The sequence below is a fragment of the Maniola hyperantus genome, chromosome 9 (assembly GCF_902806685.2).
Source record: "Maniola hyperantus chromosome 9, iAphHyp1.2, whole genome shotgun sequence".
Lineage (NCBI taxonomy): Eukaryota > Metazoa > Arthropoda > Insecta > Lepidoptera > Nymphalidae > Maniola > Maniola hyperantus.
Window position 1 is genome coordinate 8507864 of NC_048544.1, and position 14120 is coordinate 8521983.

The window sequence follows — 14120 nt, forward strand, 5'->3', positions numbered from 1 at the left end:
TTTATTATAATTTATAACCTTTGAGCTTTTGATGGGTTAAGTAAGTATTTAAAAATCTAGAGAGTGGCATAGGCTACTTTTTATCCCGGAGCCATCCAATTTTACAAATCTTAAATCTCAAGAATACGATTACTTATCACGAGGTTCATTATACTTTTTCATGCTTCGGTCCCATCTCAGCCTGCCTGCCTGAAAATGTTGGGTAATTAATGGTTTTTGTACAATTATTACTTAGACTAGCTGACCCGCCCCGGCTTCGCTCGGGTGGAGTACTTCGGACTGGGAGTGTCATCGTGAAGCCGTTGCTTGATACCTAAAATATCAATTCACTATCAGAAATTCTAAAATCCCCACGAATTAGGACTTTAGTACTTTGCAGCATCAGGATTGAGGAGTTAAGATCCGAAGTTCAATGATGTAGCCTATGCTTGGTACCTAAATTAATTTTGCATCATCCGCAGTTACTGAAACATTATAGTTTAGGAGTGCTGTACCCTACATCATCAGGGTTGAGGAGTTGGGACTTGAAGTCTGAGAATAAAGTCGTTGCTTGGTACCTACAATATGAATTCACTATGAACACTTCCTGAATCTTGATAACTCAGGCGGGCAGTAACCCTGCAGCATCAGGATTAAGGAGTTGAATCCAGAATTTTTTATGTGACCACCACGAAAACTTTTTTTGTTGATTTAAAAAAAAATTGCAAATCGGTCCAGAAACCTCGAAAAAATCGATGTAGAAAAAAGAACCACCTCCTTTTTGACAGTCGGTTTAAAACCGATGACCTTGAAATATTTACGGAACAATAATTAAAATATCCCCTTTCTAACAAAAAAAGAATGAATAAAATCGGACTACGCGTTAATGAATTACAACTCAGTATACATTTTAACTTTCATCCCCTCTCCTACGGGAACCATGCTGAATTTCGGGATAAAAAGTATCCTATATTCTTCCTCATAGTATGACCTCAAATCGTACCAAGTTTCATTGGAATCCATTCAGTAGTTTCAGCGTGATGCGCGGCCGTGATACAGACAGACAGACAGACAGACAGACAGACAGACAAAAATGAAAAAAATTACAGTTTTGGGTTCAGTATCGATTATAGAGTGCCCTCGAAAAAAAAATTTCAAAATATCTTCAACAGACAGACAAAAATGAAAAAAATTACAGTTTTGGGTTCAGTATCGATTATAGAGTGCCCTCGAAAAAAAAATTTCAAAATATCTTCAATGTACAGAATTTGCCCTGTTACAGTTTTATTATAAGTATATATATATATATATATATATATAATATATGTCGGAGATACTCGGCAGTAATCGGGACGCAAACGTTGTCTAGTGGCGTTGATCGAGTCTACGCATTATGACACAATCTGGGTTACCATGGACACGTAAGAAAAACAATATGGTTTGAAGATGGTAAGAGAAACGACTTGTGTACTTGTGTAGAATCGTATCCCGCGTTCCTATTAAGCCAACATGATTACCCTGTAGATAAACGCCCAATAGAAGGAAATACGACGATCCTAGAGCTCTCTGCCGACATCAGAAGCGGGATCAGTGTTGGCACAGACCGGGAACAACGGGAACGGTAATGATAATTGGCATACACTGTTTGAACAACAGAACGAAAACATGCGTGAACGGATTGCCACCTTACAATAACCTAAAACCAAATTACCGTGGAGATTTACCCGAGTTTGATTACCTGATAATCAGGCACGGATTCAAGATCATGCACGACGAACGATTATGACGTATGAAATCAAAATCAAAATAATTTATTCAAACTACGAGGATCCGAGCTATGGCGTTTACAACTAATATTCCTTTGCGGGACGAGCGCGACGAGGGCAGCTGGTGAGCGACACGTAGATGTCTGCGTCGTACAACCAATTTTAGGCATATTGGAACATAAAGGTGATGTAAATGCATTTTCTTAAGATTCCTGTGCTGAGTGCTCGTTGTTTAAATAAAGTTTTACATTCAAGTTTAACGCTGAATGTGTTAATAATGTGGTTTCTGTGGCTGCTATTGGTCAAACACGAATGTTCAGTACCTACGGAATGGATTTTATGTTGTGTACGTGACCGTTATACGTTAAAAGCTCTAAATTTAAATAGAAGTTACAAAATATGCACATGATAAATTTAAAAAAATGCCAGTAGGTCATGTACCACTCGAAGTGACGTAAACAATGTAATTGATGATCATGATGATGAGTAAGGTGATCAGTAACAGCTCGAGTAGAGACTCTATCGGCCATATGAAGTTTGACCGTGCCAGTAGTAATTACGTAGTCGCAGCCCGGTAGAAATCGGTGTTTCTTGGGGCAACTTGAGAGTCCGTGGGCGCGCGATGCGCGTTTAGCTCTGGTGGAGGTCGGGGTCTTGAGAGACCGTAGCGCAGACAGGTGCGCGTGTGTATAGGAGATGCACACGGATGATCCACTGTGATGGATGTGAGAGTGAAACCGCAATCCACGGGGGATGGATGTGCGTGGGCAATTACAATTGCTCGTTGATCCACTGTGATGGATGAGAGAGTGAAACCGCAATCCACGGGGGATGGATGTGCGTGGGCAATTACAATTGCTCGTTGATCCACTGTGATGGATGAGAGAGTGAAACCGCAATCCACGGGGGATGGATGTGCGTGGGCAATTACAATTGCTCGTTGGCTGTGGGAGCCGGGCCGATAGGAGTGTTGACTCGAGTGTTTTCAGAATACATTTTTTGGTTGAATTATTTTTGATTTTTAAAGTAAACGACTGATACATGGCTGTGGTAAAAAAAAATGATTGAGAACCTATTTGTTTTGTTTATGAACAATAATGCGAAATAAACTATAGCTCAGTTAAATGGTTTCTAGATATTTGAGATAACTGGCGATAATGATTTTAATAATTCTTAGATTTTCTCTATTGAAGTTGAAGTCAGAATTGGCCGAGGAATCAAGTACTCATGTGTAAGTGTTTAAATAGCTACTCTTTGGTTGTTTTATTTCTTCTCAGAGTAACTGCAGCTGATGTACTTCACACGAGGGCGTGTGCTGCTAAGAACAGGAGTGTCGGAGATACTCGGCAGTAATCGGGACGCAAACGTTGTCTAGTGGCGTTGATCGAGTCTACGCATTATGACACAATCTGGGTTACCATGGACACGTAAGAAAAACAATATGGTTTGAAGATGGTAAGAGAAACGACTTGTGTACTTGTGTAGAATCGTATCCCGCGTTCCTATTAAGCCAACTTGATAACCCTGTAGATAAACGCCCAATAGAAGGAAATACGACGATCCTAGAGCTCTCTGCCGACATATATATATATATTGATTGATTGATTGATTGATTGATTGATTGATTGATTGATCATATTGATAAGGCTAAGTACTTAGCTTAAAGTTTTTTAATAGGTATTCTTACATTGAATCAGGCTTCAGCTCATGTTCAAACCAAGCATTCACGTGTTGGTGTGTGGAGAAGTATCGTTTATAAGCTGTGTAAGAGGAGCTGGAGCGTCGACTGCCAACCAGTACGTTTAATATAGACGGAATAGAGAACAATGCAAGCACCCCAAGAATCATTGAAGCTGACATCATGAAAAAAAAATCTCGGTAGAAACGACGACCCCTGAAAAAAATTGCAATTTTGTTTAGTAGCTTAACGAATATACCTAACTACTTAAATATAACTTGATTCACGACTAGACTCACGTAATTAGTCGAAGTAAGCCCCATTAGTATTACTTAGTAAGAATTAAATTTAGTCATTTTATGACCTAGTTTTACCATAATATTATAACGATAAGGATTCCCCGTCATTACAAGTTATTTATATACATAGCAGTTTTAGTAAGTTTTTCAATAAGTTTGCATAGTTATATCTAATAATAACTTAATATTTTAAACTTAATAATTTTTTTAAACAAGATGTTGAGAGACATCTTCAGAGTCTGAATGGTTGGATAAAGTAGATACTAGATAGACGTAAGAAAAGTACCTACTTATTAATCACGTTTTTCGAATTATTCTCATATCTAAATAATTAATTAATACTTACTGATTGTACTTCTTTTCGTCGAACCATTCTGGTAATTTCATCTCTAAATCTTCAACTTTTACGGAGTCTGAAGGCAGTCGGTGGGCGTCTCCGCTTAACAAATTCTCGACAAACTTTTCGGCTGCAACAAAATATGTACTTGCTATTATTCATCATTTTTATCGATTTACTACAAATTTGAGTAACTTGCCGTGTTAGTATTTGTGATCAAATCATGCGTCTGAATTTTAAACCAGTTCCTCACAATTGAGCTGTTTAGGATACCTACATAGTAACTTTGATGACAATGAAATAATATAACACGATAGATAATTTTATGATGGAGCCAGGAGATGGCCATAGGAACTCGTCAACTTCTTAACACCTTGTCGTATTTGGGCTCGTTGGATTTGTCTTGACAAGCAATTTTTTTTAAATAAAAATAGCGAGCAAACAAGAAACCGATTCCAGAGTTTGCATGTAGGTATGTGGAAAAAGGATCTGGCACAACAGACTTTAAACTTAGACGATGTCCAGGTCTTATAATGGACCGGGGAGGTATATAAGTACTCATCATAATTCCTTAATAGGTACCTATTTGATTGCATTTATCTTGAAATATTCGTTATAGTAGTTATATTGCCTAACTGCGTCTATATTATGTTTAGGAAATTGTTCATCGAAGCCTGACTACGTTGATTTCATTTGAGGAGGTGATACCTTGCTAGGTAATTGCGTAGACATAAAACTAAAGCTACGAGGGTTCCGAAGACGTCCCTGCAGGTCTGAGAAGAGCCAATTGACATCAAACATCACTACTTCACAAAATCACTTAAACTTATTAGAATTATTAAAGCTGTTAAGCAGCTTATTCCCAACACATTTACCTAGCCCTGCAATCCGCTGAGTTGTGTCGGTTACACTGGTTTTCTTACGGATCTCCTCATTTCTGATTTGATCACGTAGAGTAACTAACTCCAAGCATAGCTCTCTCCTCTCCATCGCTTGCTGAGTGACTCTAAGCTTTCTTGAGTCCCATAATTAGCGACCATGTCATGGATCCGTATGTCATCACTGGCAACACGCACTGTTCGAAGACTAAGTAAATGATTTTCAAGCAGATTTTCAGAATTTCGAACGTGAATACATCTCGAAGCTTCCCGAAGCTGCCCAGCCGAGTTGGATTTTAACCTCTTTCTCGAAATTGGACCCAACTAGCTGGATTGTGTATCCCAGGTTTACAATACTCGTCTGCAGGTTTACAATAATTTCGAGTGCAGAGCTCCCAACGATTATTTGGTGGGGGCGGAAACAAATTATAGGAATTGGGACGCATCCGAATACCTAATCTGCGGACCGTAAGTAGCGGCTGAGATCGCGACTGATAGACGTGTGCACTGTGCACACTGCACAATCGTTCGCTCAAGGTTATGTCCGTGACTTTAGGTCCGGTAGTTTGCACAGTTCAGTGTACCATGTATTCCAGATGTCGCGGCTGTCAGCTGCGTTCCTCAACCACGTCCGATAATTTGTTTCCGCCTTCACTCATCTTCATTTTTAGGCCCACCTGTTTAAAAGCTCTTTTAAGGTGTATCTAATTGTATTAAGGACTTCCAGAGTCTTTGCAATAACGACTAGGTATGTCATCGGCATATTAAAGGTCATGCCAAGTCCGTTCCAATCCAGAAGATTAAAGACGTCTTTCAAAGCTTTGGGGACTAAGTACTTAGGACTAAATAAGTAAATAAATTGCGCCTGCTGTAATATTATAATGGTCGATGCGCCTGCTGCATTTAAAATTAAAAAAACTAAGCTGAAAAAAGGTAAAACAATGGGAGCGAAAAGCTATTAAATGGCTACTTACTCGTATCAATGAATAATAATTGTAAACAATTGGTCTCAAACTTCACAAATCTGTTCATTGTTCACTCGCAACGTTCAACGGAATTAAATACATAGGTGCCTATCGATGTTATTAGTTTTAAATATGAATTTTATATTTTTAGTGGGAATTTTAATTAAGGGTATTCTCTGTGATTGGGTAAGTATTAACTACCAAATATGAATAAACACAAATTAACTCCCGAGTCATCTCCCGAGTATAAATTTTTTTAGTCGACTAACCACGTGAGTACAGCCGAGATCATCATATCTCATATTTACTTATAATGGAAATCACTCACGATATTAGATATTAAATGCTAAAATAACTAGGTAATATGAACAACATATTTTGGGTGTATGATATAGGTACTTATTTCGTTTTCGAGCTAGTCACTGCACCGTGAAATTCTGTACCTCCAAAGGAAAAATGTATAAATGAAAAAGTTTTTCTTTACTTACATTTAATTTACTCAAAATTACTTATGGATTTTTTAGGTTTCTGAATGGCTGGCTCCGTTAGAATATCAATAGTAAGTGTTTATTTTTATACCTAACTACTTCAAGTAACACAAATATTGATTACCTTAATAAAATATTACTTAAGCAAGTACCTACTTGAGTTACTTATACTTACTTCCTTTTATATAGTATCTAGTTAGGTTACCTACTTAGTACCTACTTACCCAATATCACCATGAGCTGATTTCTTTACCTACCAGTATTTTTACTTCCTTATAAACAAAAATAACTAAGTAAAATTGTAAAACGACTTTATTCTTATTTCTATATTTGTATCGTTGAAATAATAAAATTAAATACCTATGTAAGTAATTAAGTATAGCTTATAACATATTTTATCAACGCGTGAAAAATCCGTGGGACTGGGAACTCTTTATAACTGGATGATGCCCACTACTTCACCCGCGCGGACTTAAGCTTTTAAAAATCCTTGGGAATTCTTTGACTTTTCGGGATAAAAAGTGTCCCATGCCTGTGTTTCTGGGATAAAATCTACAATATCTAAGTACCTATGTAGATACCTAGCGTCTAAATCGGCAGACAGATACACTTTCACATATTTTGTACATTGTTTACTAGCTGATGCCCACGACTTCGCCCGAGTGGTATTGGGTTTTTTAAAAATCCCGGGATATATAATTTTATCGGGATAATTTTCCGGGATCAAAAGTAGCCTATGTCACTCTCCATGTCTTTAACTATACCCATGCAAAAAATTAGGTCATGCCGTTGCTCTGTAGCAACGTGATTGAAGGACAAACCAACAAACCCAACAAACCGACAAACCAATAAACCAACCAACAAACACACTTGCGCATTTATAATAAGGGTAGGTACTGATTAGTATGGATAGGTACTTATATTATGAATTTATTCAGGACAATTCTTCGCTAGTAATATGAAACTAATTTTAAATTCAACTTTCAGCAAGGACATATTGACACAAAATACTAGGAACCGAACTTCAAAATCTGTCCCAGAAGGCGATGATTCTGAAGTTATACCTTTAAATCCGTATCTGGAGTCGCATAACGTATATGCTAAAAATAATATCTTTAAGCCAATAAGTGAAGATGCAGGTTCTAAAGGTCTAAAAATAAAACTAGAAGAAACTTTAAAAACTGCTGCAGCGCTAACTGCAACTTTAAAGAAGCAAATCAAGGAAATAGAAACTCGGGAACGTTTGCTGAAGGAAGCTATAACGAACGGAAGGTACTATGTTTTTTGGCCTAAGAGCCAACGCGTTCGCCAGACCTTCCTTATTTTATAAAAGCTGAAAGTTTCTCTGTATTATTCCCAACACTAAAGTTTGTTCGTATGTTTGTTTGAATCGTGGTCGCTTTCTATAACAGGTAATACTTAAAGGTGTAGAAATCACATCATGCATTGCCAGACACGTAGTATGGTGGCAACCCCCTGCCAGACACCTTTTAAAGTTTAATAAATTATCAACGTAAGGGTGTCTGGCGGGGGATCCCAGTTTCCCACGACTCTTAAGTGTCTGGCAATGGATGACGTGATTTCTAATACCTACTACCTACTCTAAAGAAAATATAAAAAAATTAGAATTTATACTTTGACGTAAGATTTTTTACAACTTTATTACCCAAACAAACAAACAAACGTTCCTCCCAGTGTTGGGGACAATACGCAGAGAAATTTTCAGGTTTTATAAAATAAGGAAGGACTGGCACGCACTGGCTCTTTCTCTATTATATTTCATTTCATAGCAAAGCAAAAATTATCGATACAAAGTACCTACCTAGTACCTAGTCTTTAATTTGGTGTACGATTGCCGATTGGTTATCAAATAATCTTCAGAAAAATGTACCTAAGTAACTAAGTAATTTTATTGCACGGTAGAACGAATGGCATGTAGCACAAAATGAGTATCATAATAATCTCGGTGCCTGCAACTTACTTTCACAGTGGTATTTCCAACCCACATTTAAAACCCAGGCCCAGCGTGCGTTGCATTGCGACTTCTGCGCCACTTATTATCCGAAGGTGGTATACTTCTGTATACCATCCCGCAATTGCCCCAACAACGACAGTACAATGTTTCAACTCATTCAAACTTCAGACAAATTATAGATAATCTTAAATATTAATTTTATAACATTTCAGATTGACAAACTATTTTACTAACAAGCTGATTATCTTGCACTTTAAATAAGCAAACAGATTTTTTACTGAGATTTTTAAAGTGCAACTTCTTTATCCGCATGAAATGATCTTAGTTGGGCTTCATATAAAGCCACCGGATTCGGTACCTATTAAGATAGCGCATGGTGCGAATGTGCCGCCCGCCCGTCTTCAACATTTTCTCCTTGAATTCATATAGGTACATATATTTATTTACATAATTCTTCCATTTTTAAGACATCAAATCATTTAGTCTTATTTTAAGTAGGTAGGTATATGCTAACACCACGCTAACACCCATAGCTACCTACCTAAAAACGCTAATTTTTATTTTTGTTTTAAATCTTTAAACAAAATTTTGAATACCTACTAAATTCGAAATCTAAACAAAATCTCAATAAAAATTCGAAAATAAAGCAGTCTCTGTAAACATGGATTTATTATCATGTGATCATAATTTGAGTGTTATCATTCTACTATTACATAGATAAATGACTGGGAAAAACATTCTTAGTATAGGTAAGTATGTATATTTGAAAACATGGAGGCATGTGTCCCGCTTTGTATGAGGTTTGAAAATACCACGGTTTTTTTGGAAAAGAGTCCCGTAGGTTGTATAGGCACCGAGGATAGTCTCTGGTTGCAGATTATTGTAACTTCATGTTTATGTGTAAATAACAGTCTGAGATAACAGTATTTTCTGTCTCTTGCACGCGTAAAATTAAAAACTTTTCTTTTTAGGTCTGGAGTAACAACATTAAAAGTTTTAACTCTGAGACATCCTTCTCGGACCTACCTTATACGTGATGGATTTTGGACTCTCTGTAACGGCATAGTTCAATACCCTGGTCAGGCCTCATACAACATCTTCACGGAACTATTCTCCGTACCGAGGTGTATTGGACAGGAGGTAACAGTAACATGAAACTAAGTATCCACCTACCCCTTCTACAATTCTACGATAATTCTGCAATTTACCACACAGCAATCTTTGACTCCTCAAAAGTCAAAATCGGTTTTGTATAGATTACTATTTTCAAAAAATGCTATCAGTAAGTACCTACATTTATTTTTTATGTAAATCAATACTTATAATAAAACTGTAACAGGTCAAATTCTGTACATTGAAGATATTTTGAAATTTTTTTTTCGAGGGCTCTCTATAATCGATACTGAACACAAAACTGTAATTTTTTTCATTTTTGTCTGTCTGTCTGTCTATCTGTCTGTCTGTCTGTCTGTGTCTGTATCACGGCCGCGCATCACGCTGAAACTACTGAATGGATTCCAATGAAACTTGGTACGATTTGAGGTCATACTATGAGGAAGAATATAGGATACTTTTTATCCCGAAATTCAGCATGGTTCCCGTAGGAGAGGGGTTGAAAGTTAAAATGTATACTGAGTTGTAATTCATTAACGCGTAGTCCGATTTCATTCATTTTTTTTTTGTTAGAAAGGGGATATTTTAAAAATTGTTCCGTAAATATTTCAAGGTACTCGGTTTTTAACCAACTGTCAAAAATGAGGTGGTTCTTTTTTCTACATCGATTTTTTCGAGGTTTCTGGACCGATTTGCAAATTTTTTTTTAAATCAACAAAATACTTATAATAAAACTGTAACAGGTCAAATTCTGTACATTGAAGATATTTTGAAAATTTTACTTATAATAAAACTGTAACAGGTCAAATTCTGTACATTGAAGATATTTTGAAATTTTTTTTTCGAGGGCACTCTATAATCGATACTGAACACAAAACTGTAATTTTTTTCATTTTTGTCTGTCTGTCTGTCTATCTGTCTGTCTGTCTGTCTGTCTGTATCACGGCCGCGCATCACGCTGAAACTACTGAATGGATTCCAATGAAACTTGGTACGATTTGAGGTCATACTATGAGGAAGAATATAGGATACTTTTTATCCCGAAATTCAGCATGGTTCCCGTAGGAGAGGGGTTGAAAGTTAAAATGTATACTGAGTTGTAATTCATTAACGCGTAGTCCGATTTCATTCATTTTTTTTTTGTTAGAAAGGGGATATTTTAAAAATTGTTCCGTAAATATTTCAAGGTAATCGGTTTTTAACCAACTGTCAAAAATGAGGTGGTTCTTTTTTCTACATCGATTTTTTCGAGGTTTCTGGACCGATTTGCAATTCTTTTTTTTAAATCAACAAAAAAAGTTTTCGTGGTGGTCACATAAAAAATTCTGGATTCAACTCCTTAATCCTGATGCTGCAGGGTTACTGCCCGCCTGAGTTATCAAGATTCAGGAAGTGTTCATAGTGAATTCATATTGTAGGTACCAAGCAACGACTTTATTCTCAGACTTCAAGTCTCAACTCCTCAACCCTGATGATGTAGGGTAGGTACAGCACTCCTAAACTATAATGTTTCAGGAACTGCGGATGATGCAAAATTATTTTAGGTACCAAGCATAGGCTACATCATTGAACTTCGGATCCTAACTCCTCAATCCTGATGCTGCAAAGTACTGAAGTCCTAAATCGTGGGGATTTTAGAATTTCTGATAGTGAATTGATATTTTATTTGAATCGACTGTTAGGCGGAACGAAGTTCGCAGGGTCAGCTAGTATAATTAACTATGATGATTATCATAATCACGTGAATTAGTAAAACTTAGAAATTGATTCATATTAGGTACCTACCTACTAAATGTTTGTAGAGAAGGTTCGGAGGAAGGTGACGTGACGTTCGTAATGCATGTTAGGACCCATTTAGGACCTTATCTCATAAATGTACCTACATATGGCATTAACCTACTTAATTACAAGTAAAAGTTAACGATAAGTACAAGTTAAAACGATTAAAACTGGCTTTTGAAATGAAATGAAATGATTTGAAATGAAAAGCTTTGAAAAAGCTAATGAAATGCTTTTACAGATTACATCAAGACGAGATCCATGCGTTTTTAACTCCATCATCAAATACCAGACTATACCTATGACCCGGCGATCAACATATTATGATGAGGACGACTACCTTTGCTTGAGAGAAACTTTCAACAACACTTTGGAGAATTTTATGTCTGTAACGAAAAAAATCGTTAATGAAACTTGCAAAAATGGTAGCTCAGAGATCTTTTCATAATAATTTTATACGTGTTCACGTTTCCGCTTAGACATAGATAAGTATCTTGAGATCTATAAAGTGTCCTTGACTTTGCTTAGACTTAAAACAAGAATTAAAATGAGATACTATATTATATGGAGTACCAGGTAGTAGGTACCTACATACCTATTTAAATCTGTCTCGTTTTACCTGTGTCGTCTGAACAAAGTCAAACTGCGCTTTATAGCTCTTAAGCCTTAGTCTTCAATGAGTGTGTAAAGGCTTTACGGTAGATATCGGTGAGTGACGACGATTGACTTAGCTTTGAAAATGCTGTCCACCCCAGTCCTGTCCTGTCAGTCTCCTTATCGAAGTTATTTCTACCGAATCGTATTAAGTATCTAGCCGAGGTAGTTAAATTCTTAAACAACTGCAATGCTGGCATTTCCGATGGTGACCTGACAGGTCTTAAGATAAACGTGTTCGGTAACTACATGACTTGTGTTTTGTCCAGGTATGTTCATTTAGAGACCCACTGGTTTGAAAGAACAGCTAAGCTCGATCAGCATTAGATCAGAAGTAGACGTGAAATTTTTTTACAAAAAAAAACCCATTTCAATACCTAACACACACACACTAACCACAAACACTAAAAATTAAAAAATAATTTAATTTATTACTGAATATATTATGTAGGTATACAATACTAAATATATGTAACTAGTCCTTAAATAATATTTTTTGTGGTCGGTGCCAATGATGTAGGTATTGTGGAGTCTCAAAAAATATGAATTAAATAGGTAGGTCGGTATACACGATCCGCGCAGCTAAATTTTTTTATTAAAGAACTATAATATATCAACTGTTGTATATGTTACGGGTGATGCTAGATGTAGTAAACCTAGGTTTACACGGGTTTACTTAGTATTACTCAAACGTTTTGGGTAAAGTCCGAATAATAAGTAAAATAAATTTTAATTCGGAATTTACCCATACTCACCTAGGTCTATAATGTTAGGTTGGACAAAGTTTATTGTGTCGTTTTCGGGTTGGAAGAAATGCATGGCTCCATTGCATAGTGGGGTACCTACTCTTTCCTCCCCCTCGCTTCCACTATCAAGAGCTCAGGACTTAGGGCACTCCCAAGAACCTTGGGTAATACTAAGTAAACTCGGGTAAACCTCAGTTTATTCCAACTTCCAACCTTACCCGTAACATATAGATAATTCTTTAATACATTTAGTTATTGTTTAATTTTTAGTGTTTGTGGTTAGGTATTGATATCGGTTTTTATTTTTTGTAGAAAAACCTTACCCGTTATTCTTTAGGTGTAAGTATGGGTATATACCTACCTACTTAATTAAATATTCTCTTTCCTCAGGAGTCATAAGAAGTCTGACTGACAACATTCTGGATTGTGGAGTGAGGGTTCTATCTGAGTATACATATTATCCTCAAAAAGACAATACATCCATCCTATTACCCCTCGAATATTGTACGGAAAAAGACGGCTCTTGCAAACTCATCGTAGCATGGCATCTCTCTAATAAAACTATCGAAAACTTCGAATTTCTAAAAACTGATAAGAATTTTAAGAAATTCTTTATTAATTCTGACTCTTACTTAGAACCTCTGATATGAAAATTGAGCTCAAATATTAATTAACATTATTTTAAGTAAGTACCTACTTACCTATAACCTACACAACTTTTACAAAATGTATAAATACAGTTAGTTACTTAAAAACAAATTATTTTTAAATTACTTTTCAGGGCAAACCTACAAAAATGCCACAGACAGACAATAAAAATCTGTAAACTCATTTATTTTTGTTTTCTAACCTTGAGCAATAAGTTTGTTGAAGTTATGATTTTTTGCTTACCTAAGTAATCACCTTCCTGATTAACTTACATAGATTTGTTCCTTTTTTTTCTTCCGCTATAATTAAATAGTCCTTAGGTCTTAGCACTAGGTACATGAAACTAGAGTGGACTAGCATTAAGAAAAATTGACAAGTTTGTTAATTTTCATGGACAACTTACGCTTGACCAAAAAAGTGACTATGCCAAAATTATTTTCACAAAAAAAGATCTATTGGTTGCTAAAACAGTTTCCATGTAACTCCTATGATTTTCAGGTTTTATTAACCGTCGTTTTTTAACCGTCACTGTAATAGTACTATGGGACCGTCCCAGTTAAATAAAATACCTACACTTCATTTTTAACCAACTTTGAAAAAGGAGGAGGTTCTCAACTCGACTGTACCTATGTTTTTTTGTTTTTTACGCGATGACTCTTTTTTTTAAAATAGAGATAGCGAGCAAACGAGCAGGTGGGCCACCTGATGTTAAGTGATTACCGCTGCCCATGAGCATTTGCAGCACCAGAGGAACTGCCGATGCGTTGCCTGCCTTTCAGGAATTTGTTGGTTGGTTGAATAACCCCATGTTGTAA

The 14120-nt window shown here is 36.3% G+C and overlaps 2 protein-coding genes across 6 annotated transcripts in view; one reads left to right on the forward strand and one right to left on the reverse strand.

The window, feature by feature from the left end:
* The window catches only part of LOC117985293 (uncharacterized), a 28850-nt gene that overhangs the window by 11620 nt on the left and 3110 nt on the right, over nt 1-14120 (reverse strand). For 3 of the 5 annotated variants that reach the window (XM_069500760.1, XM_069500757.1, XM_069500756.1), the window contains exons 1-3: nt 4935-5064; nt 4069-4189; nt 3433-3639 (exon numbers count right to left, since the gene is read on the reverse strand). In XM_069500760.1, coding sequence (XP_069356861.1) covers nt 3433-3639; nt 4069-4189; nt 4935-5049 — 443 coding nt within the window. In that variant the 5' untranslated portion in view covers nt 5050-5064. Of the gene's footprint in view, nt 1-3432; nt 3640-4068; nt 4190-4934; nt 5065-14120 lie in introns of those variants that run through there. The other 2 variants (XM_069500758.1, XM_069500759.1) reach the window with 1 other exon arrangement.
* LOC117984945 (uncharacterized) lies at nt 6030-13340 on the forward strand. Its single transcript, XM_034971624.2, has 6 exons — nt 6030-6088; nt 6427-6461; nt 7378-7662; nt 9337-9505; nt 11499-11682; nt 13048-13340. Exons 1-6 carry the CDS (start codon nt 6035-6037, stop codon nt 13305-13307), a joined length of 987 nt encoding a protein of 328 aa, XP_034827515.2. The 5' UTR covers nt 6030-6034; the 3' UTR covers nt 13308-13340.